General features: G+C 39.5%; 2 protein-coding genes across 3 annotated transcripts in view; both read left to right on the top strand.

The window, feature by feature from the left end:
- Positions 1-1,743: 1,743 nt before the first annotated feature.
- On the top strand, positions 1,744-18,700 carry LOC139947492 (E3 UFM1-protein ligase 1-like). Of its 2 annotated transcripts, none has more exons than XM_071945420.1 (19): positions 1,744-1,854; positions 3,522-3,667; positions 4,109-4,137; positions 4,964-5,061; positions 6,020-6,134; positions 6,547-6,677; positions 7,024-7,082; positions 7,302-7,448; positions 7,661-7,836; positions 8,067-8,243; positions 9,380-9,497; positions 10,110-10,223; positions 11,001-11,127; positions 12,099-12,265; positions 13,993-14,126; positions 15,135-15,215; positions 16,230-16,321; positions 16,896-17,030; positions 17,443-18,700. In XM_071945420.1, the coding sequence occupies exons 1-19, from the start codon at positions 1,775-1,777 to the stop codon at positions 17,702-17,704; spliced, it is 2,388 nt and encodes a 795-aa protein (XP_071801521.1). In that variant the 5' UTR covers positions 1,744-1,774; the 3' UTR covers positions 17,705-18,700. The 2 variants fall into 2 exon arrangements, with proteins under 2 accessions (XP_071801521.1, XP_071801520.1); XM_071945419.1 differs by having other exon boundaries at positions 12,099-12,271.
- A 1,365-nt stretch (positions 18,701-20,065) lies between these two features.
- LOC139946984 (beta-chimaerin-like) overlaps positions 20,066-24,528 on the top strand; it is a 77,134-nt gene continuing 72,671 nt past the window's right edge. Inside the window, exons 1-2 of the mRNA XM_071944787.1 lie at positions 20,066-20,411; positions 22,167-22,199. Coding sequence (XP_071800888.1) covers positions 20,309-20,411; positions 22,167-22,199 — 136 coding nt within the window. The 5' untranslated portion in view covers positions 20,066-20,308. The remainder of the gene's footprint in view (positions 20,412-22,166; positions 22,200-24,528) is intronic.

The following is a 24,528-nucleotide window of genomic DNA, read 5'->3' as shown; positions in this document are numbered from 1 at the left end:
TTGAAATGGCTCGAATAGTGCACAATTAAAGGAACACGTTGCCTTGGATCGGTCGAGTTGGTCTTTGAAAAACGTTTGTAACCGTTTTTTATAAAATGCATATGGGTAGAAAGATGTAAAAGTAGAATACAATGATCCACACAAACATGCCTCGAAATTGCGTGGTTTTCCTTATACCTCGTCGACTAACACGTCGGCCATTTATGGGGGTCAAAACTTTGACTCCCATAAATGGCCGACGGTGATAGTTCGCACAGTAGAAGGAAAACCACGCAATTTCGAGGCAAACTTGTGTGGATCATTGTATGCTACTTTTAAAACATCTTTCCAACCATATGCATTATATAAAAAACGGTTACAAACGCTTTTGTTTTGACCAACTCGTCCGATCCAAGGCAACGTGTTCCTTTAACATAACAGCCCCATTCTCCCTCAATGGCACAATCGTTGGCCATCACTCGTGAGTAGCGTAATCCCTTTGCCATATTGGCAGCACAAATTTGGCTAAAGCGCTCGCCTCTCACCAAGGTGACCCCGGTTCGATTCCCGGCCAGGGCCATATGTGAGTTGAGTTGTGCGTTGGTTCTCTGCTGTGCCACGAGGGTTTTCCAGACTATCCGGTTTTCCTCCCTCAGGAAAAATCAAACACTTTCGATCTTGGCTGTGCTCCGTGGTCATAATGGGTTGATGTGGCTGGCAGCTGAATGTGCCCTTGCATGCCTGCTTCTCGAACACGTTGTAGCCGCGTCCTTCGCAATTCAGCTCTTAGCTGCGAGTAAGGATGATTAGCCCCCCAAATTATTATTATAATTATAAGAATGTACATAAACAAAGTGGGGACAATTAAGGCAAAAGAAGTTGACAAAATCCAACAAAACTTTTGGTTGCGGGTTAAAAAGCTTGACTTGAAGATTTAGAGTAGCCTGGGAACCATCCAATGAGCGTAATAAAAAGATGTTTAGAAATAATTATTGGATTTACCCTTATTATTAGATCAAGTAAAAAGAGCATTTTCAAACGCAAAAGACATTCTGATACAATGAAAGCTGCAAAAAATTTTTTTTATTGTTAGTTTTTGCAGAACAAAGTTGTGAGTTACGGTAATATTATCTGGAGTGAACATTATTTTCTCACAACAACCATGCACAAAAGAGAGTTGCCACCCAAAATTACGTGCATTGTTCGGAGGCGCGTTCTGTATCGTGTAAGAAATCATTAGCTCCCCCCCCCCCTTGCATAACGCAAAACGCTACAGGTACGCTGAGGTCCCGCGCACATTTTTACGCACAACGAACAGCTATTGTCCAGTGATCTGCCTAAACCTTTGCGAGTGTGACGTCATATGCAATGGGTCTATATTACATGTATACTTCTTTGTGTAACTAGAACGTTCATATTTTTTAATATTCCTACAATATGTTACTGATTGGGCCAATTTCAAAAAGTAACTTTAGCATTTTAGCACAACAGAATTATTTCTATCTAGAATAATTAGGTTATCAGCCACAATACCATATCTCATGTACATTTGACTGGTATCCGGCTCATTTCCGCTTAGCAAGCAATTATAAAGCAATATTGTCTGCTTATATATAAGCAGACCTATGAAATTTGGCCCTGGTCAAAGAATTGGCAATATAAATTATGCCCCCCACCACCATCTGAGACACACCCACCCCTTTGACGTGTCTCTAGCGACACAATATCCTAACCTCTTGATAAGCCTTTACACTGTATGTTTAGGCGACACTGTTTCCTGAATCAAAGAATCAACATGGCGAGTTCAGAGTGGGAAGAAGTGAAGCGACTGGCAGCAGATTTTCAGAGAGCACAGCTGACTAGTGCCGTACAGAAGTAAGAAAATTATAGAATTTGATTATTTAGAGGTGACTCCTTGTGGGTTGTAAATATGGGAGGGGACAGAGGTCGGGTTTTATTATTGTAATGTTGTTGAAATATGGGTCAAATAATCGAACCTTCCTTCCATTGGAATTGCGGCATCAAATGTAAACATCGTACAATTCTGTATGATAATGAATTGAAAGACTACCAGTACCAATCCAAAATACAATGCAAAAGAAGTAGTCTTCAGTAGAAATTATAAAGTACAGACTATATTATTAGTTCATGAACGTAGTACTGGGCATCCTAGCCCCATAAATCGGTCCAATCCACTCGTCCGTATCCTTGGCCCCAGCACCACTGATATCAAAACCTTTCGGAAAATCATCTGAAACTCTCCGCATCATGAAACTTACGGATCTAATACTTCACAAGTTGCAGATAGCACTATACTTGGAATCGTTCACATACATAGGTATCACAGATTTTGGATCTAATACTTCACAAGTTGCAGATAGCACTATACTTGGAATCGTTCACATACATAGGTATCACAGATTTTGAGTAAAAATCAAGTAAATTTTGCGTGTGAATTTTCTCAACTAACGTTTTTTTATCGCTCATGCCGATATCCCGATTGTCCCCCGACCGTGCGCAGATTTTTTCCCAGGACAAACGTGTGGAATCATCTGCACACGTTCGTCCTGGGAAGAAAAGATACTCAATCCGCGCTTTGTGTATATAAACATACGGACACTCATCTGGGAACTAGTCTTTGTGGCTCCCAGACGCGTGTCCGTATGTTTGTACACAAAGCACGGGTTGGGGAACCATTCTTTGTGGTTCCCAGACTCGTATCCATATGTTTGTACACGAAGCGCGGATTGAGTATCTTTTCTTCCCAGGACATACGTGTGCAGATAATTCCACACGTTTGTCCTGTGAAAAAAATCTGTGCACGGTCGGGGGACAATCGGCATATCGGCATGAGCGGTAAAAGAGTGTTTTAGTTGAGAAAATTCACACGCAAAATTTACTTGATTTTTATTCAAAATCTGTGACACCTATGCTCCAAGCTTATCATTCACATAAACAATCTCTGCTCTCCTCCCATTTTACCCGTGGGTGGAGAGAAGCAATGGCTAGTGTCTTGCTCATTAAGGACACAAGTGTCATGACCGGGATTCGAGCCCACTTCCCGGTGACATGTGGACCACCTTACTTCATTCCATCAATATCAGGCTTCCTCCAACACTACTGCAGGATACTTGTATATATCAACACTCATTCATACCAAGCGCCATCTGTCTGTGGAACCACCTCACAGACACTGTTGTGACAGCTCCATCACTGGACCAGTTTCGGAGCCGGCTGTTCAGCCTATACGGCTCCGTTAAGCCACCAGTTTTTCTTTTACTTGCACTAGCAGCCTACCTGCATCTGTATAAATACATCTTATTTCACGTATTTATGTGAGCTTTTTACCGACACTTCATAGTACGATATTACTCACACGTGAGGCTTTTACTCGTATAGGAAGAAGAAGAAGAAGAAGACTTAATCACCAGAACTTGAGTCCAACATCCGCTCGGCCTCGACATCCCCACATAAACCCTGGGAACGGGAGAAAGTTATTATTATTCCTGATGATTTAAAACTGGTTCTCTATCTTTGAACAGATTATCGGAGCGAAACTGCATCGAGATTGTGAGTAAGCTGATTGCGTTGAAGTTGATTGATGTGGTGTTCACCCTAGATGGCAAGGAGTACCTCACACCCGCTCAGATTACCAAAGAAATACAAGATGAACTCATCTTCCATGGAGGTGAGATTTTTTTAATTTTTTTTTTTTTTTGCATGTTTGCCCCAAACAAAGCCAAAGGCCCCTCTTGGTTATGGGGCTACAAGAAGCACAATTATTAAATGTGAAAAGAACTCGAGGGAGCTGAAGGTAGGAATTTAAATTACACAAGTAGCCCCTTTTATTTTTTCTTATTGTACCTAGATTCATTGGGCTCCTTAATTTGATCCCCTTTAAAACTTAAATCTCATATACCTGGGTGTCTAAACAATACACAGCCTGTGCTGTATCGCAAGAACCATCTCTGCCCTCACAGGTACACCTTTACTCCTGGGTGAAGAGAAGCAATTATTGTTGAGAGTAAACAAGTAGGGTTAAACTTACTTGTAGAGCTTGGTTTGTTTTGGGTTTGTTTGGGTTATCCGACCTTTTGACATCTTGCTCATATCTTATTTCTGTACACAGGAAGGCTCAATCTGGTGGATTTACAGCAGGTAGGATTTTTTTGTCACGTAGTTATATTGTTTGTGTCTTAAAGGCACTGGACACTATTGGTAATTACTCAAAATAATTGTTAGCATAAAAACTTACTTGGTAACGAGCAATGGAGAGCTGTTGCTAGGTTAAAACATTGTGAGAAACGGCTTGCTCTGAAGTAACATGTTTTTCAAGAGGAGGTAAGTTCTCACTGAAATATTTAAATCTGAGAAAGACTTCAGGCCTGAAGTCCTTCTCAGTCGTCTTAATGCACACAAATTAAATTGTGCGGTTCTTGCTGCTAAAATATTTGATTCAAACTGCCTCTATCAATCTTGGTGGTCTAGTTGGTAAGATACAACCTCGTCCCCAGGGGTGATCGATCTTGCCGCGCCATTTTTTCCCAGCATGCCTTGCTCGATCATAACCTCTGGAAGTGTACTCCAAAAAAAATATCCAAATATAAGTGATATTACAATTAGTCCTGTGGTTGATCCGTTCTGTGTTGGGCGTTAGTCGCCCACACACTGGATGCGCTGTGTGTAATAATAGCCAAAAACTTGCCTTGGCGTTCAGTGTTGCGTGACAAAAAACGTGAATACGTTTATCTTTATACGCAGCTTTTTCAAGACGCATGGCGTTTCAATTTTTACGCGTATATGATAGCCAATCACAGATCAGAGTTTCCCTCCCAGGGGTTAGAGACGTACGCAGAGGTAGCGGGTGATACGGCGCGCTGCCCATGGTAGCGAAGATACAGCTCTAGATTTGCAAAGGTCTTGGGTTGGACTATACAAGAACTAATTATTCTTTCACTATTACCTCTTTCCTTTTTATGTGCAGATTCTCTGCGTTGACTTCAACCACATCGAAGGGAAGGCCAATGAACTGAGCAAGCATGACAAGTCAATTCAACTGGTACTCGGTCAACTGATCACAAGGTACAAAAGTGTTGATAATAAAGGGACCAGTGCGATGTGGTGGCAAATTGCAAACTCATCGCGCTTGCGATGTCCCTGGTTTTGCATTTCATTAAAGTCATCGCAATTACGAGAAATTAAATGGAAAATAAAGTTTTTGTAAGGCTCAAAGTACATGTAGTGACCTTTGACAAAACTCGCCAGAAAATCGCCGGTTTCAGCATTTCGATGATCAAAACGCGATAGTGAAATTGGCCCCGGGCTGTTTTCAAAGAGTTTATTGTCTGGTTGGCTATGGCTGCATACGGCGAGCCAAATCCAAACCTACCCTACAGTCAGGAGTGTGTTTTGGCGACCCCAACCAGAAACATTGGTCATCAGTTGAGCTTTTTTTCGTGTGTGTTCAGTTGAGCGCGGTGACGATGCTGTTCAGACCAACCGGTAACCAACTTGTTGAGTCGGTTGAGCTTTGGTTGGGGTACCCAAAACGCACTCCGTGCTGGCTCAGTAGTTTCTCTCCATACTTTTCACCTCTGTTGACCCCGGTTCACGCCATGGCATCAGGTAGTGACCAAAAAACCCAGTCCAAGAAGTGCCCGTACCGGGATTCTTACAGGGGTCCTAGAGGTGGAAGGCGAGGAAAGATCCGCAAGAACGACCACTCAAAACATTAGGCATGCAACTCTTCCGCGTTTCCGCTTTTTAAATTTTAAATTTTTGTTTTAAAAGCCTAGTATATGCCTGGCAACAATAATGTAAAATAAGCCTAGTACATGCTAACAATGCACCTCAGAGCATAATAAACCTCAACATATACTAGGGAACCATTGTGGGTCTCATGCCCCGTGGTGTTTCGGCTGCCCCCACTCCGCACTTGCGTTGTGCCTTCAAAAATTTTCCTTTTTTTTTTCAAGGGGCAGTTGCATGCCTGAAACATTGACCTTGATCTGTCTTCTCCTCCTCCTTTACCTTTTTTCAGGGACTACATGGACAGACTCTCGGAGGACATCAACGACCAGCTTCAGGAGGCAGGTCAGGTGACCATAGCAGAGCTCACCAAGTTACATGATCTTCCAGCGTTCTTTCTCACAGAGGTTAGTCTAATTATGTGTCGAACCATTCTCCACTCCCAGCTTGTCGGTGTTTTTGAAAATGTGAAGATAACAACAATAACATTCTAAACAAAAACAACAACAAGATGCAAAGCAATTTCTCTCACAATCAAACAAATCATTGTATCGTACCTTTCTTCAAACTAAAACTTAATTTCAATAGACCTTATGCACATGATGTCATATCAGTAGGGCGCCCTCATCTGGAGGTAGACAAGCGGCTGTTCAATGGCCAAACCTGTGCACCGCGCGTACAAATCTGTGCATTTTGATTGTTTTGCCATCGTTTTACCTCTAAAATGGCAGCCTGATGCGTCAATGCATAAAGTCTATGATGTAACGAGATGTTTATGTAGGTTTTCACACTGACACTCTCTCTCTCCTTCCTTGATAGATGGTTGAGACTCGTCTAGGCACCATCATTCAGGGTCAGATGGAGTCCTTTGACCAGGGTGTTATATTCACCAAGGCGTTTGTGGAGCGACACACGGCGCAGATTCGTGGGGTTTTCAGCGCAATCACAAAGTATGAGAACTTTTATAAATGATGGGAAATATCATGGGAAGATCATGCTTTTCCATTTAATCACCATCTTACAATAAAACAATTTTGGGGAAGAAATAATCAATATTTCTTATAATTATAATAGAGACATTTGTATCGCGCAAAAACATATCGACCCAAGGGTTGCACAAGGTGCTATCGAGAGGACAAGTTATTAAAAATGGCGTATCATAAGGTGTGTTTTCAACATTGAAAGTACGGCAAATGTCAGTTCAGGACTTGTAGGGGGCCTACCTGAGTGTAAGTTAGTTGACTTTTAAATTTATTTGTTTACTATTGTAACAATGTTTTTTAAATTTCATTTTAGGCCCACACCAGTCATCACCATTCTCAACCAGTTCAAGTTTCCAGAAAAACTGTTCTATGGTGAGTTAAAACCCATGTTGGAAGTTTGAGTGTTGTGGCCTAGTGGTCAAGTGCATAAGACTCCACCTCACTCACTCACTCTGTCGACCCAAGTTACTTGAGACGAGGCTTAAGGCAGCATCAATCTCAAACTGCCACCTCTGGCAAGTTGAGTTTTCATAAACTGTTAGATTTGGTTTCATTTCATTCTCAATTTACCTTTCTTGTTCCTCTCCTCAGGGTGCCTTCAGGAGTTGGTGGACAGTGGCCGATTAAATGGTTCCATCGCTGGAGGGCGACAGGACAAGGCGTTGTACATTCCAGATCTATATGCAAAGACACAGAACGCCTGGGTGGATTCCTTCCTCGCCCAGAACGGGTACCTAGGTAAGTCTTGTCTGTATTGAAACACTCAGGGATGCCAGTTTTCCGGCTGAAAGTTTTGAAATTTGTGATATATAAAAAGGGAAGCTTTCTAATATCAATATCTTCAAACCTTGTAAGTTTTTTGTAAATCTGTTGACATTGTTTTGTGTGTCGTGGACATTGTATTTTGTGTCTTGCATTAAAAGCTACTCCATAATTTGTTCTCCCAAAAGAATACGACGCACTGACGCGGCTAGGCATCTCAGATGTCAAACAGTACATCAAGAGGCGGTTCAAGTCGGATAATCTGTTGTATCTGTCCTCGTGCGTTGTGGGGAAACACCTCCAGGATAGAGTCGAGGCCAGTATAGAGGAAGCCTTATCCACAGGATCATGGATTGATGTCACAGTGAGTAGAGCGGAGTGAACGCCTTTCTTAATATTTATGCATGAGGTACGTCACAGAACCTGAAGACCAAGTGAAATAATGTAAGGTCAAAGGTGGTTATGTACATGGGCTCAACGGCAGTCTGTAGTAATTCACGAGTCCAAGGGTGAATTCAGATGTTGATGCTCAGGCTAGGGTTTACATGCATTTGCAATTGATACCCTGGATTTGCTTGTCCTTCTTCCCATCAGCCTTTGCTGCCCTCATCCTTCTCTGTAGATGACATCCATCAGGTGTTGCAGCAATGCATGAAGGGAAGGAGCAAACTAGGGGCTAAGGTGATGTGCAGCACCATCGTATGCAGCGAGAAGTTCCTGTCTGAATCCAGGGCCATCTTTGAGCAGCTTATGACTCAAAAGGCTCAACAGGTGAGATTTGTAACAATAGACCTTTATCATGCTGCCTCAATCTTGGTCATGTTCCTCGTATCAAACAACAATAATGAATGCTCATAACCATTTTGCAAATAGGAACCAGACTATTGTGTTCTTCCAGCCTCGGGTTTGGTAAAATTGATATCAATGGGAGAATTCAAGATGGCTGCACGATGATAACGGTCTATATTGGAGTCTTACACCCATTTCAGACAGGCGCGCGAGAGTCGCGCTGAACCAATTAGATTAGGAGTGACTCTAGGTCGGCCCAAATAAATTTGGGTTTCAGATAGGTGAACTTACTAACGTAACATTTACATTGGCTTGGCTCATGACAAGATTAACGCCTGAATCTAAGGTGCTTCAGAGTCGTTCTTAAAGGCAGTGGACACTATTGGTAATTACCCAAAATAATTATAGCAAGAAACCTTTCTTTGTATCGAGTAATAGGTAAGGTAAGGTTCATTTTATTTGCAACCACATACGGTTGGATTCATTATAAAAATAAATACTAAAACTTACACAATACATCACAAAAACTGTAAAATCATTAAACTATGTATTTACAAGATAAAGGTACAAGAAGTAAATGAAAAATATCAAAGAATGACCAGTAAAAATATTACAATATATAGTAAGAGAGATTAAATGGGGAGAGGTTGGTAGTATAAAACATTGTGAGAAACAGCTCCCTCTCAAGTGACGTAGTTTTCGAGACCTCAGATTTAGAATTTGAGGTCTCGAAATCAAGCATCTGAAAGCACACAACTTCGTGTGACCATGGTGCGACAAGGGTGTTTTTTCTTTCATTAATATCTCGCCACTTCGACTACCGATTGAGCTCAAATTTTCACAGGTTTGTTATTTTATGCATATGTTGAGATACACCAAGTGAGAAGACTGGTCTTTGACATTCACCAATAGTGTCCAGTGTCTTTAAGAACATTTATTGGATTGAGACATCAAGTTGATATACCATTGTTTCTAAAGAATTTGTTTTTCAAAACCAACGATGCGCGAGATGTCACTTCCATATGTACAGCTTTAATTCAAATCCAGAAAACTAAAACAATCATAGAAGAGATATATTATTGGGAAAGTTATCAATGCATTGTTGATTTCATGAACAGGATGCTAAGAATGCTCCTCAGTTGCTTCTTCAAGTGGATAAGAAAGCCGTGGCTGCCATCAGTGGAACGTCAGAGAGTAAGAAAGACCGCAAAGATGACAGGAGGAAGAAAGCAGCAAGTAGGTTGATCAGTAAAGGGAGGGTGTACCTTAAAGGGAAGGTACACGTTTGGTAATTACTCAAAACAAATATTAACTTAGAAACTGACTTGGTAACGAGCAATGGAGAGCTGTTGATAGAATAAAACATTGTGGGAAACAACTCCCTCTGAAGTAAGGTAGTTTTTGAAAAAGAGGTAATTTCTCACTTAAATATTAAAAGACTTCTTGCCAGAAGTCTTTTGAAAAACACACACGTCTAAAAACACACACAATTCTATGCAACTAGGGCAGTTGTATTGTCAGTATTTTCTTGCAACTACAATGACCAATTAAGCCCAAATTTCAACCTCAATTATCCTCCTCACTGTTTTAATTATTGATGGAGTATGACTTGCGCTTGTGTTGGGCAGGATGACGGTCACGCAAAATGTCCCAAGACATTACTCACAGACCAGTCTTATCCTTTCACTAGTCCGACAGCTTTGTCACTAATCCATATTTCATAGTAAAAAGGAATGATTTTCAGCACTGAACTAGCTCGCCAGACCACTTGAACTGAATTCAAACTTCCCCTCAGGTGTTTTAACTTTCCTTGATACATTTCTTGACTGGTCTTGTCTGTCTTCACAGCAGGTGGTGGCAGCAGTAAAGGAGGCGGGCAAGGAATAGCCAGAGAAGTCAAGACCAAGAAGGTCAAGAAAAACAGAGGGCGAGATGTAGTAGAAGAGGATGACGACATCTCAGGTTGGTGTCATTAAAGCTTTATTTGTGGCGTGTCGTGGCCTAGCGGTTAAGAGCACAAACTCAAGCTCTGGTGTTTCTGACCAGCAGACTATGGGTTCGAGTCCGTATTGTGACTCCTGTGTCCTTAAGAAAGACACTTTACCATGATGCTTCCTTTGGATGCGCTGTAGAGCTTCTGGTGCCGTGTGTTGTGTAACACACGTAAAAGAACCCAGTGCACTTATCGAAAAGAGAAGGGGTTCGCCTCGGTGTTCCTGGTTTGATTGGCAGCATATTGCGCCACAGCACCCTTTGCACGGTTATATATTATGGTTTATTTATTAACTGCACTGGCGGCCAATTTACAAGTAAAAATAGCTTGTTAAAAAAAAAATATATAAATATATATATATATAAAAACATGTAACTATTTTAAAATTAATTAATTGCAAGAACAACCCAAAAGCACATTAAAACTCTTGATTCAACACTGGTGGTCAGGCAGTCCAAAAAGAACGTACTTCAAGTAAAACTGGTACATATAGAACAAAATTTTACATACCACGATAAAACCACAAAAGCAATGTAGAAGGAGTAAGTGGTGATATGTAGAAGGAGTAAGTCTCATAATTCAAACTGAGTGCCACATATCTTGCAGGATAATACAAAATATTGAAGTACCTTGAGTGTTGCCAAGTGACGGATATGAGCGCTATATAAGAAGCCACTATTATTGTTAGTATTACTTTTTTCACCGATATGTGATTGATTGAAATGCATTTTCTTGTTCTATCTCAGCATCAAGAAGTCATCAATCTGAAGAGCTTCCATTTATGTCGATAGAGGAGATAGAAGATGTATTGAGTAAGTCATTGAGAGATTGCCCTGAGGAGCTACACTCAGAGATGGCTGCTGACCTCTATAGGTGAGTTACTGCTGAGTCTTGAGTCATTAAAGTTAGAGGTGTAGCCAAGAGTCAGTTTGAGTCAATAGAGCAGACAGAAGATGTCTTGAGTCTTGAGTAAGTTATTGAGAGATTGCCCTGAGGAGCTGCACTCAGAGATGGCTGCTGACCTCTGTAGGTGAGTTACTGCTGAGTATTGAGTCAAAAAGGTTGAAGCTGTAACAATGAGTTGGTTTGAGTCAAACCATGCTAGTCAAGCCCACAACTGTAAAATGGGCAATGGCTAAGTCTTGAGTTTAGAGTCTTAAAGGTTAAAGGTGTAGCTATGAGTCAGTTTGAGTCAAGCCCACAGCTGTATATCGGTAATGGCATCTGAAGGGTCTCTTTGAGTTCAGAGTTATGTCTGAGTCATTCAGTTACGACTGAGTTACTCGGCTTGAGTCCGAGTCCCTAGAGTCATAAAGGTTGAATGTGGAGCCATGAGTCAGTTGAGTCCAGCATGAGTCTTAAACCATGATGGTCAATCCAATAGCTATGTAATGGTTTAGTCTGAGTTCAGAGTAACGTCTGAGTCACTTGAGTTATCTGTGAGTCAGAGTTACTCAGAATTATTTACTCTGAAATACTGTTAACAAGGAAACAAAGAAGAGCCACCCATTGCTTATTTCAACGGGAGATCATCAAAATATTCGCACAACTACAATCAATCTTTGACATTGATTTCATTAAAACTTGACCAAAACTTGACTATCAAAATGGAATTTTCTTTGGTGGTTTTGTGGTGTGTTGTTATCAGAAGTTAGGAGGATGGAAAAGAGTTTGACTCTTCCAAAAACCATTGATGTATTTATCCATTTAACTAGTCCCTCTTCATTGCACCTAATCAAGTGTTCGCTGGCTGGTTGTGTAGTGTGTTTTTATCGAAAGCTAGAGGACGGAAGTTAATTTGACTCTTCCAAAAAATAATGCCACTTCTATTATTTTATAACTAGACCCTTGCAGAGAGCATACCAAGACATAGCCAAGTCGATCTTCCTGGCGGCGGCCGGGTCGGTAGACAGCTCCAAGAGACGTAAGAATCGAGGAGAATTGGAGGAGAAGATTAATGGTCTACTGAATAACATCCGACTGTTTGAAAAAGGGATCAGACAGTTTTTAGGTAGGGGTGAGTTTCAGTATCGCTTGCTTCTTTTTAGTTGCTTTTATGTTAATTTTATGTTAATTTTTACGTTTGCTGGCAGTGGCATTGCATCCTTTTTCCTTTTTTCTATTTTTGCACAAAGCAAAACAAATATGTTTTTTTTTAATTTGGCAAAAAGCAGTCTGCTTCAATTAAATACAATGCTGTACTTTTTTCTTTTCTTTTCATAAGAGCAAAAAAAAAAAAAAAAAAAGCTGGAGCATTTCTTTAGCTGCAACTCAATCTAGAATTTTTCAATATATGTTTTTTGCTGTATTGTGGTTCATATGCAAAGAAATTTCTTGCTGATGCTTAAATATGATAAATTTCACCGGCATACAATTTTTCATCTAATCAGCTGATTTCCTCATTATGGGTTTCCTCAGCAGTGAAACATTGAACATTGAAAAACACTGGACAAAATGTGCTGTGCTCGGTCATTTCCTTGGTTTTTGTTTAAAGGAACTCGTTGCCTTGGATCGGTCGAGTTGGTCTTTGAAAAGCGTTTATAACCGTTTTTAATAAAATGCATATGGGTAGAAAGATGTTGTATAGTAGAATACAATGATCCATACAAACAAATTTTTGACTCCCATAAATGGCCGACCGTGTTAGTTCGCTAAGTAAAAGGAAAACCACGCAATTTCGAGGCAAACTTGTGTGGATCATTGTATTCTACTTTTAGAACATCTTTCCAACCATATGCATTTCAAAACAAACTGTTACAAACGCTTTTTATAGACCAACTCGTCCGATCCAAGGCAACGTGTTCCTTTAAATAACAACCTGCAGTTGCATGGCTGATTTCATTGGATGCTGCAATATCAATTATAAATGTCTGTAAACACATTGTATCAGTTTCCAATCGCAGATTGGGGAAGCATTTATTACAGAAAGGATGTTTAAACAAAAGTTTCAATTTGAAGCACGAAGGTCAATCTTGCATGTGGGTTTTTTTCCCCACAATATTTTGTCATTTTGTTTTTAAAGGTGCATGTCCATGCAGGCATTTGATGTTTTTATATTTTAATTAACTTGTATTACAAAGCTGCACTCCAATGTTTTGTTTTAAAGTCCCACCATGGTTTAGTTGTTTACAAAATTAGCACGCCTGTTTATCTGTTCAAAACGCATGTTAATTAATGAACTAATTGACATTTGAAAATGCACAGAATGGAAGAAAACAAAATAAGGAAACAAGACTGGTCACCAGGCCAGTGCCCAAACCACAGTATGGGGATATGCCTGTCTCGCCAACAGAGAACTCAAACTTACCTCTTACAACTACAATGCATATAGGCCCATACCTGCTGGCATCGGTAATGTTTTGATCTTTTCATGAGACTGACACTTCTAGTCCTAACTATGTAAATAATCTAAACTAACTGGCAAGGCAACCATAGAAGAAAGAATACAAAATTAAACAAAAGAAAAAATCACCTAGATTGCGCCATTAAAATTATGGATTTTTATCTTACCTTTTCAAGATCTTACCTTTTCAAGAAGTTTCCATTTGCTATGTACATGTACATGTTCATGCACAAGTACCCCACAGCTTAGGGACTACCACAGAAGTTATTTAAAACAATTGAGCCCTCCTACTGTTGGTCCATTTAATATCCCCATCTGTTAAGGATTAATAGTTCAATATAATAATTTGTTCACGATAGTGCACATTAATTTTGTTTTCATTCTTGTTTCCTTAGATGAAGAATTAGAAAATCAATTATGTAAATATTTACTGAGGACTCTCGGCACCGACATCACAAATCTACTACTCAGCTCGGTCACGACTGAGAACTTAATGTCTGACGTGGACCCAACGACACTCACCACAGAGGTAAATATGACCTACAAAAGACTTGTCCCCTTCGACCAACCGTATTCTTCCGTTGCCACACGGACACTGGCTTTGCACACGGAAACTTTACTGTGACTGGCTTTGGTATAATTCTACCGTGCGTTCCCACCAGGGGCCAATTTCATAGAGCTGCTAAGCACAAAAATCTGCTTAGCCTCAAATTTCTTCCACAATAAAAACAGGATTACCAACGAAATTTCCAAGTGATTTTCAGGATAAGCAAACAACAGCTAAATACCAGCATCAAGCAATATGCAACAAATGGGAATTTTGGTTGGCAATCCTGTTTTTATCTCTTGGAAGAAATTTCATCCTTAGCAAATTTTTGTGCTTAGCAGCTCTATGGAATACATGTAGGCCCCTGGACTTATATTATGCGACATTTGCTTGCGTTTTCAGTGCAGTCGCTGTAGGTTTACAGCACAGAGTTGTTCCCATTGGACTATTTTTTGCATTTATAGCAAAGGTCCTTTTGGTTGGTAAGTAGTTGGCAACATTTAACTCTGTTTTCTCAAACTATACAGATTAACACAACAGAGAGAGGAGACAGTTACCGTTAATGACACTGGACACGTTTGGTAATTGACAAAGACCAGTCTTCTCTCTTGGTGTATCTTAAGTATGCACAAAATAACAACTATGCACAAAATAACAAACCTGTGAAAATTCGAACTCAATTGGTCGTCGAAGTTGCGAGCTAATAATGAAAGAAAAACACCCATGTTGCACGAAGTTGTGTGCTTTCAGATACTCGATTTCAAGACCTCAAAGTCAAAATCTGAGGTCTCGAAATCAAATTCAAATATTTTAGTGGAAAAATACCTCTTCTTGAAAACTACAATACTCCAGAGGAAGCCGTTCTTACAATGTGTTATCAACAGCTCTCCATTGATCTTTAACAAGTACTTTTTTATGCTAACAGTGATTTACCAATAATGTCCAGTGCCTTTAAATTAAAGTTTGATTTCTTGTTGTATTTTGTTGCAGACTCGCGCAAGTATACTCGTCAAGCTAACGGATGATCTGAGAGCGCCTCTGTCTAAACTACACAATGCTTTGAATGGCAAGGTAACGTTCTCTCACTCAATTCTTCTTTGTCTTATTTAACGCTCTTGGTTTCTGTAACATCTGCTGGCAAGTTGACCACCCATCATCATCATCATCATGGTGACATTGGTGCGCGTACAGCGCACAGGCGTTGCTCAGTGGCTACAATTTGTTTGTTCTGTTAATTGTTCGTTTCCATTTTTTGCCATTTTGAGTGGCTTGTTGTAGACTGGGCCCCTGTCTTTATACGCAAGGATAAAGACAGGTCCCTGCTTCTCAGATCCAGTGATTCCATTGGATACAATGATATTGGATAACCGTTTACAGTGACATGAGTTTTCCATAGTCGCCAAACAGTTTATTCCTGTCACGTCCGCAATAGAATTGGATTGCGTATCTCTATCTGAAATGTATGGAGTCAAAGGTCAAAACACACGCCGGTTTGCGCCGGTTTTGATGCCGGTCTCTGGCGTTATTCACGAGCCCCGAAGTGTGACGTCAGGTGTTCAGGCTAGTCTTGATGAAGCTGGTTGAATCCAATACCAACCATCCTCAGGTCATTAGACAGCTGCTGTTGGTTAGGTGCGAAAGTTCTTCACCTCTACGATAGGGTTCTGCAGTTTAGAAAGGAGTGTCACGCCTAGTTGCGTGTCCGATCAGTTGTACAAAATCTACTGCACGGGTTTGTGGATGGAGGCATAAGGCTTATCGCGATTAAGAACCGCAATGCCTTGTGGGTAGGCAGATGGGGCAGTTTGCTATGCGATGTTTGTTGTTATGCATGACTCACGCACGCATCGCCTATATCTTTGTGTGGGCTCAACAGCGCCCTCTCTTGATATTTTGCTATTCGCGATAAACCTTATGGCTGTCCACAGAACTGACTGTGAACATAGAGTGTACTGTGTACTGTGTGTATGTATCAACCACATGATATCATATTGCAGGCTGGTATAGTGCACCTGTCATTCAAAACCACACAAATATTTAACATATGTACAAAATGTCAATTATTCTTGTTGTTTTTGTGTGAAGGACCTGAATGATTTCTTCTCTAATTTGGAGAAGTCCTGCGACTCTAACATCTGCGACATCATGCTCAAGAAATTGGACAAGAAGAAAGAAAGGTAGAGAGTGTTTTCAAGTATTCCTTTAATTAAAGAAACAAGAGGCAGAATAATTACATGCAGCTACAGTGTCTGCCTGCTGTCTGTCATTTTGGGAGGCAATTTTCATTTAAATATATGGTGTGGGTTTATATAAGGGGTGTTGTGGCAGAGGGGTCTAGAGGCCTGGGCCCAATTTCATAGTGCTGCTAAGCACGAAAATTTGCTTAGCATGAAATTTCTTCCTTGGAAAAAACAGGATTACCAACCAAACTTCCATTTCTTGCACATCACTTATTACCGGTTTTTAGCTATTGTCTGCTTATCCTGAAAATCACGTGGAAATTTGGTTGGTAATCCTGTTTTTATTATGGCAACAATTTCATGCTAAGCAAATTTGTGTGCTTACCATCTCTTTGAAATTGGGCCCTGGTTAGGCTTTCTCAAAGAGTTAAGACTAGTCTTATAGGACTAGCCTTAAGTTTTTAATATCGCTTAGGACCAGTCCTAAGTTAAGTTAGGACTAGTTGTGATATTGACGCCAGATATTGTGATTTTCAGAATAAAAGCTACTTTGTACCTTTTGTCTTTTCAGGCAACTGGTTTTCAATCACCGTCAAGCCCTACGAGAGCAACTGCAGAATGAAACGGACCCAGCTATGGCTCTACACCTAGCCGTAGTACTTGCCTTCCAGAACAGTACACAGTGTATGCTGCATGCGCCGGGAAAGTAAGTAGTGGCAACATGGGAAGGGCCAGGCTATTCTACCTAATATCATACCCACAAGTTTGCCAAGCATGGAGAAAGCCTGCTTAGCAGAAATTAAATTTGGTCAGCGATAAATGCTGTTGAAAGATCAAATTCATAAGAAATTTTTTGATAAAACCAATTGGTTGCAGAGTAGGGCTTTCAAAATCAAAGATAAATGTATGTAAGCAGGCGCATACGGAAGCTTTCAAGCTTTCATGCTTTGCGCTCGCAAGCTGTCACGCTTTACGCTGCAAGCTTTCACGCTTTGCGCTTGTAAGCTTTCATGCTTTGCGCTCGCTAGCTTTCACACTTTGTGCTTATAGTTCAGGTTTTTTTTCAACAGCCTATCACATCCCTGTACTTACCTTAGATGTTTTTGCTTCCTCTCCAGACTCATCCCCCAGCTCATTGGATTCCTTGCCGAGCATCTCGCTGTCGACCACCGCAAACTCCTCCTGAGGTACCAGGGCCTCGTCCAGAAGCGTCTCGGCCTCACCAGGGAGAGAGAAGAGCATTCTGGGAAAACATTGCATTATGGGAATAAGGAGACGGAGGAGCAAGCTGAGGTGGCAGCCCAGCTGGACGTACTCCTGCCGGATATTAAGGACATTGCTCTGTCAAAGAAAACTGCAACGGTTGTCGTTGAGTCGTAATCGTAGCGATTGAACTTTGGGGAGTAATTATTTGTAATTGTGTTCCTTTTGGTTTGTCCATTGACTGAAACCAATCTACATCTCTTTGCCCATTTGACGTGGTCAGATAAAAATAAAAAGTTAACAATATCTTATGTGATCCCTGGCTATACGGCAGGTACAGGTCGAATGGCTTCAAGCTGGCACGCCTTAACAAAGATATTGACAAAATAGCGAGACTGCCAATATATGGCTTGATAATTTGGAAGTTGCAGGTTCAAGTCCTGATGTAAATTTTTCTCTGTTGGTTCCCTTTTTAAAAAACATCTAATGAAGTTAAAGGATTTGGGTACTTTTTGTAACACAAAACACAGTGTCCACAGATTTACACTAAACTTACATCGTTTGAAGATAATGATAGTAGAAAGCATACCTTAAAATATTAGTTGCTGAGGTGCTGTAGTAATGAAGAAAGTTAATTTTATTGAAAATATGTTTTTACATGCTGAAATTATTTTCGGTGAAAATTATTTTTATGACATTGTTTTACTCATTTCTAAAAAACTACAGCACCCCAGCAAGTAATATTTTAAGGGAAGCTTTCTACCATCATTATCTTCAAACTGTGTAAAGTTGAATGTAAATCTATGGATATTGTGTTTTTGTCCTACAAAAAGTACACAGACCCTTTAAAGTAGCATGCTGTAAAACCATGAAACCAGATAGCTAAAATTGAATGTACTTCAAAAGTTGAAAATGATACTGGTTTGATTGACTGTTCGTCAGGCATTTTTTTCTCCATGGTGATGAATTGGCAAGAGGAAATTGAAAGAAATGTTTGATTTGTTGTTCACAATGAATACATGTAACTCAGTTATCACAAACGGAAACAAGTTGGAGTATTTATCGAAAATCTAATCATTTCAATTCCTCTAGTTATAATGACCCCATTTTATTTTCCCAACAAATGACTGTTTATAAGGAAATAAATACTGCTTTTGTTAGTTCTTTCTGCTAGGGAGACTCTGATAAATTCTGTGTATTATTTGAAATTGTTACACCTTGCAAAAATGTATGTTCTTTAATACAGTTGAAGCCATGCCTTAAGTAAGTCTATATATTATAATATATTTGTGAAGCCTGCTAACTTACTGTTTTAATAAGAATAAAATAAAATAAAATATATTCTTCCTTTGAGATGGATGTGTAACAGAAACTTCATTTTGGTATTCCCATTTTTACAGAATTTATTCATTCAATTTCATACGTTATTATGAAATTATAAGTGTATCACTTATAAACAAAGGGAGAAGACTGTTTTGGAACAATATTACACTTTAAACGAAACTGCATTAAAATTGTTGAATTAGTCAGAGAAGGGAATAATTATTGTGTTTACAAACAAAAAAGTAGATTTTAAGCAAAATATATGAATCATTAAAACAACAAAATAAATGTTGAGAAAGAGATTATATAAAAACAATTTTTTTAAAATACTTTTTTAAACACTTTTTTTCTTCAAAGTATTCACAGGGAAAATGGACAGCTTTAACAAAAACCAAAGCCCCTTGATTTTTCAACATTGTAGAGCGCCCTCGTGCGGTTGAGCCTGACTCGAGCTAGGTGATTAAAATTTGGTTAAAATCTACTTGGTTTGCTCGACCAAACCCTTTGATCTCAGACCGCATATAGAAGTTCTTGAAGTATTGCATGAAAATTTGTTTATTTGACGGTCATCAACGTTTTTTTGTCTTCGGGATTAGGCCTACAATCATTCCCAAACTCTTCTTTGAAAATAATAAATTGAAGCAAATAATCTTAACAACAAACGATGTAGTGGGTTTAGGAGCGGGGGGGGGGGGGGGGGGTATGGTCGCTATGCATTCTATTCTATGAGTATGACAACAGTTTTGTTTTCTAGCTTTCCTTTCATATTATGGCTAATTACTTACAATTTACAAACCACAAGCAACCTTGAAAAAAATGACACTTGATGTTCTTTCAGACGGATGAGACAGCATGGAGGCAATCTCTATTGACAAGACAACTTTATAATCACGCGGTATTCTTTCACTTTCAGTATTGGCCACTTTTATCATTCCACAAAACAAAAAAGGGTAGGCCAACTACGAGGAAATCCCTGCAGGGAGTACCACACTGCTTGAAAAGAGACTAGCACGTGTGCTCGTTGTTACTCTTGTCTCTACGCCTTGCACGACTTGATGAAAGGCTAACAAAGGTAGGCGTAGTATGGGGCTCTAACCATTGAAATCACCGTACAATGAATGGCTATGGGATTCCAGGTACCATGCGACCCCACAACCCGGAAGATCGAACGGCTCGCTGCTCGTGTAGTACTAGTAGTGTGTCCGATATAGTCGTCCTTTGCTGTCAAATTTGTTGGAGGATTCTTTAGCGAAACCGGAACAAAAACATTTCACTTTTGACTGGGTTTAAAGACGAGAGAAACGAAACATATAAAGGAAGAGCTATGTGCGTTTCACTTTCATCCCGTGCCTGACATGGACACTTCGTATTGAACACCTGAGCGTGTGGAACTTCGTATTTTGGGGGGAAATTTGGAGCACGGTAAAGTAACATTTTTTTGTATACAGAAAAGAAAAGATGGCAAGCTCGTCGAGGCGTGCGAGTGATCCACGGAATCGGCAGCAACAGTACACGCAGGTGATGCCTGTTCCTGAAACACCACCTTCATCATCAGACGAAGGTTAGATATTTTGAACTTAGAAGTAGAAGCCTTAGATTGATTAGAAGGATTGGAAAAGTTTCCGTATGGCGCCACCACTTTTTCATTCGAAATAAAATAATATAGTATCTAATTTACCTGATTGATATATCCTTTTTTGTAAAAATGAGTGAAAAAGTGGTGGCGCCATACAGAAAGTTATCCGGAACCGAAAAGGGCGCTTCCACTGGAAAATCTTATTAGTTTAATTAAAAATGAAGTCAATACTCAATGGGAATGTTTTGGGATAACTTTCCGTATGGCGCCACCACTTTTTCACTCATTTTTACAAAAAGGGATATATCAATCAGGTAAATTAGATACTATGTTATTTTATTTCGAATGAAAAAGTGGTGGCGCCATACGGAAACTTTTCCCCAAGGGATAACTTTCCGTATGGCGCCGCCACCTTTTTCACTCATTTTTACAAAAAGGGAAATCTCATTGAGGTAAATTAGATACTATATTATTTCATTTCGAATGAAAAAGTGGTGGCGCCATACGGAAACTTTTCCGCACCAAGTCCAGGGAAGGCCAAGGGGCAACGGATGCCGTAGTTGCGATAACGTAACCCTCCTCCATTGTGGCCGTCGGGAGGAGAGTAACGTTATCGCAACTACGAATACCATGGCCTCCAGCAGGGCCTCAGTGACCTGCTTGTAATTACAGGCCTGGTATAGACTGTGCAAGTCTCGCGAGAAATTGAACTTCCGGGACCATTGTGGTCCAAACCTAATGGAGTTTTACGTTGGGGAGATTTTGTTCTGTCAATAATTTTAGTTTAACATAAGTTATGACTCTAAAAAGTGAATATGTTTTTGGGAATGTAAAAATGAGTGATTAAAAACAGAAAAGTAAAATCAATTCAACAAATTAACGAAGAAAACTAAAGAAAAAAACTTGACCTCCAGTTTCCGGTTTACTTTAAACAATTAAGAATATTACCCAATTGACGTTCCCATTATCGCTGAACCTATGTGATGATCGCACCAATTGGACATGATTCACAAACGGGGTTTGTTTGAAAAACCATCCAGGTCGATGTCGAACAGCGATCCTCGTCCCGATAAATGTATAATATTTACGTTAATTTAAACAAAACAATTATTATGTACACGAATTAAAATAATATTTATACAAAAAGTACGTTAAAAATAATAATCTTTAAGAATTTTTTAACAAATAAAAAAACAAATAACAATTTCAATACAATTTGGTTTTGTACAAAAATATACTTTTTTTCGAAGAACCAGGCTTCGGCGGGTTTAAACCACTAGTTGAAAACCGATTCAACACACTTTGATTCCCATTCATAAATACTTTTTCGGTCAAAAACATCATCACCAATAGGAATGAAGAAACTATCTTATAAGAACAGGTGCAAGGTCGTGTGTCACGCCCATGAATTAACACTTTTTACCGGTCATAAACAAAGGTTTATACACACCCACGTGACGCGCTTTCTACCAATAGAAATAGCGAAACTGTCTGACGTATTTATGAATGTTCAATTAAAAAATACAAAACCATCAGACTTTTCCGGTCATGACTTTAGTAGCCTCACTAAATCTTATGGTCTTGGGTCTGCTGTCCAGTATAAAAATTGAGCCCTTTTTTTAAATAAAGTCTTGAAAGCTGTTTTAACAAACACAATTCAATTAATGGTTGCAATTTACAAAAAATAAAATGTCAAAGTCAGTCTAAGTTATTAACATCCGGTTGTCTCTGTTATTTCAGATGTTGAACCTGCATACCAATGGAAATCATATTGTAAGTATGCAAACTCCTTTTTGATTCTGTTTACTGTTTCCATAGTATTGTGTTAATTCCGTTTATTGTGATTTTGAGTTGGTGAATTCTTAAATTAGTGATAAGACTATCTAGGCCTCGTTCAGGACCAATTAATTTGCGTTTTACACAGGAGTGCAATGTGTAGTTTGGAGTCCTGTTGATGGAGATCAGCATGGCGTCATACACGTATATTGTAGTTTTGTTGTGACCCAAACATGTATACAATGCATACAACTAGTGTAGTTTACAGTACACTGGCAGTAATATATTGGCTTCAGTTCCCCACGAGAAGGTTTTTTTAAATTATAGGCCTACAGGTCTGATGGTTCATTGAGGCAACGTAGACAAAGTTGCCCTTGGTAATTGCCTTGATGCCCTTAGAGAAAAATTCCACTAGAAACTCAAATCTCCTCGTTCAGGTTCCCTTTATCAAGGAGAAAATGCCTTGATGCCCTTGCCCTTCGATACTGCTGCTTCATATGGTGGGAATCTATGAGATGGCCCAGGAGTCGATTTCACACTAGGACTAAGCTTGGGCGATATCGATTTATTTTATTCACGATATATCGCCGACAATATATCGCGATATTCGATATAATCGCGATTAATGAAATTTGACATCATCAGTCTTAAAACTCCAAGTGAAAGTTGTAGAAGAGACAGTCCTAGTATAAGAGAGGTGTTCTAATGACCTATTCTTCTGGTTTTACTCCAAATCTATGGGGTATCAGCTAGCAAATACATCGCGATTATTAATCGATATATCGATATATCACGATATATCGCGATATATCGATATTTCGATTAAAACCAAATCCATCCGATATCGAAATCGTGTCCAAATTAATATCGCGATATTCGATAATATCGTGATATCGCCCAAGCTTAACTAGGACTAGTCCCAACTTTGGACTTGTCCTAAGAGATATTGAAAATTTACTTAGGCTTGTTCTAAGTAAGGACAAGTAACTCATCCTAACTCAAGATAAGACTGACTAGTCAAACTCTTCGTGAAATCCACCTCAGGAGGGGAACCAACTACAGTACATGGATTCTGCAATTACCTATAAGCCGTTTCAGCTTTGCTGTAGCGCATAATCTCTATATTAACAATGCACTTTCAATTTTCATGCTGTACAATTTCCTCATTAAGTGTTTCATTGCACCTCTCCACTCAAGGGGCCCCAGCGTTCAATGTTTACACGACATTGTGTGAACAGGGCGTCTTAGTTATTTTGGGCGTCATCTTTGTTTTCTTGTAAGTTTTTTTTTTTTTTACTTCCTTGTTATTAAAAGAATCTAAAACCCAGTGTATTTATGGCAAGTGCTATTTCTTACATTAAAGGCAGTGGACACTGTTGGTAATTACTCAAAATAATTATTAGCATAAAGCCTTACTTGGTAATGAGTAATGGGGAGAGGTTGGTAGTATAAAACATTGTGAGAAACGGCTCCCTCTGAAGTGACATTTGATTTCGAGACCTCAAGTTTAGAATTTGAGGTCCCAAAATCAAGCATCTGAAAGCACACAACTTCGTGTGACAAGGGTGTTTTTTTTCTTTCATAGTTATCTCGCAAATCCGACGACCAATCGGGCTCAAATTTTCACAGGTTTGTTGTTTTATGCATTATGTTGAGATACAGCAAGTGAGAAGACTGGTCTTTGACAATTACCAATAGTGTCCACTGGCTTTAAATGCACACTATAAGCCGACACACTACATGTTTGCGCTAAAGTACATAAACTGAAAATCAGAGCTCAATATCAAAGAGCTGCTTAAAAGCACAAAAAGGTCACTAAGCCCCGAACTATTTTGCTTTTAAAACCAGAATATACCAGCTGAACTACCATGTCACATGTTCTGCTTAGTTTTGCTTTATACGCTTACAAATTTTTACCTTACTATTACTGATTTAAACTAACCGCACTGGGTATGGCTGGCCGAATGTTAGCAAAACATTCAATGTGATGTGTTTGAAACTAGTTTTGTGACCAAAATCAACACTTCTGCAACTTGTATGCAAAGTTTGTTTAATTAAAAAAAACTCCATGATCGGTTGTTTGTTTCCAAGAACATCAACACTTTTGTTGAATATTTGTGTGACATTGTTACAAACTGTGGCTATTTAAATTTGTATTGAATTGTGTGTTTAAGCTTCGGTAGCTTCAAATAGATTTCCAATTGGTTGGAAAACACACGCGGTAGCCTGGGCTGTTTGCTCCGAAGTGAAGTGAAAGGAGCTCTACAAACTTGGGTCCAGCAGGGAATTCCCAAGATGCGTGGAAAAAAAACCCTTAGTGCTCCAG

Source organism: Asterias amurensis, chromosome 14 (genome assembly GCF_032118995.1).
Source record: "Asterias amurensis chromosome 14, ASM3211899v1".
Taxonomy (NCBI): Eukaryota; Metazoa; Echinodermata; class Asteroidea; order Forcipulatida; family Asteriidae; genus Asterias; species Asterias amurensis.
This window is presented reverse-complemented; position numbering and strand designations above follow the sequence as displayed.

Coding starts and splice junctions, on each gene's coding strand:
- LOC139947492 (XM_071945419.1), top strand. CDS start 1,775: ATGGCGAGTTCAGAGTGGGAAGAAGTGAAGCGACTGGCAGCAGATTTT. Junction 4,138..4,963: donor ATCTGGTGGATTTACAGCAG/GTAGGATTTTTT, acceptor TTTTATGTGCAG/ATTCTCTGCGTTGACTTCAA. Junction 8,244..9,379: donor TGACTCAAAAGGCTCAACAG/GTGAGATTTGTA, acceptor TTTCATGAACAG/GATGCTAAGAATGCTCCTCA.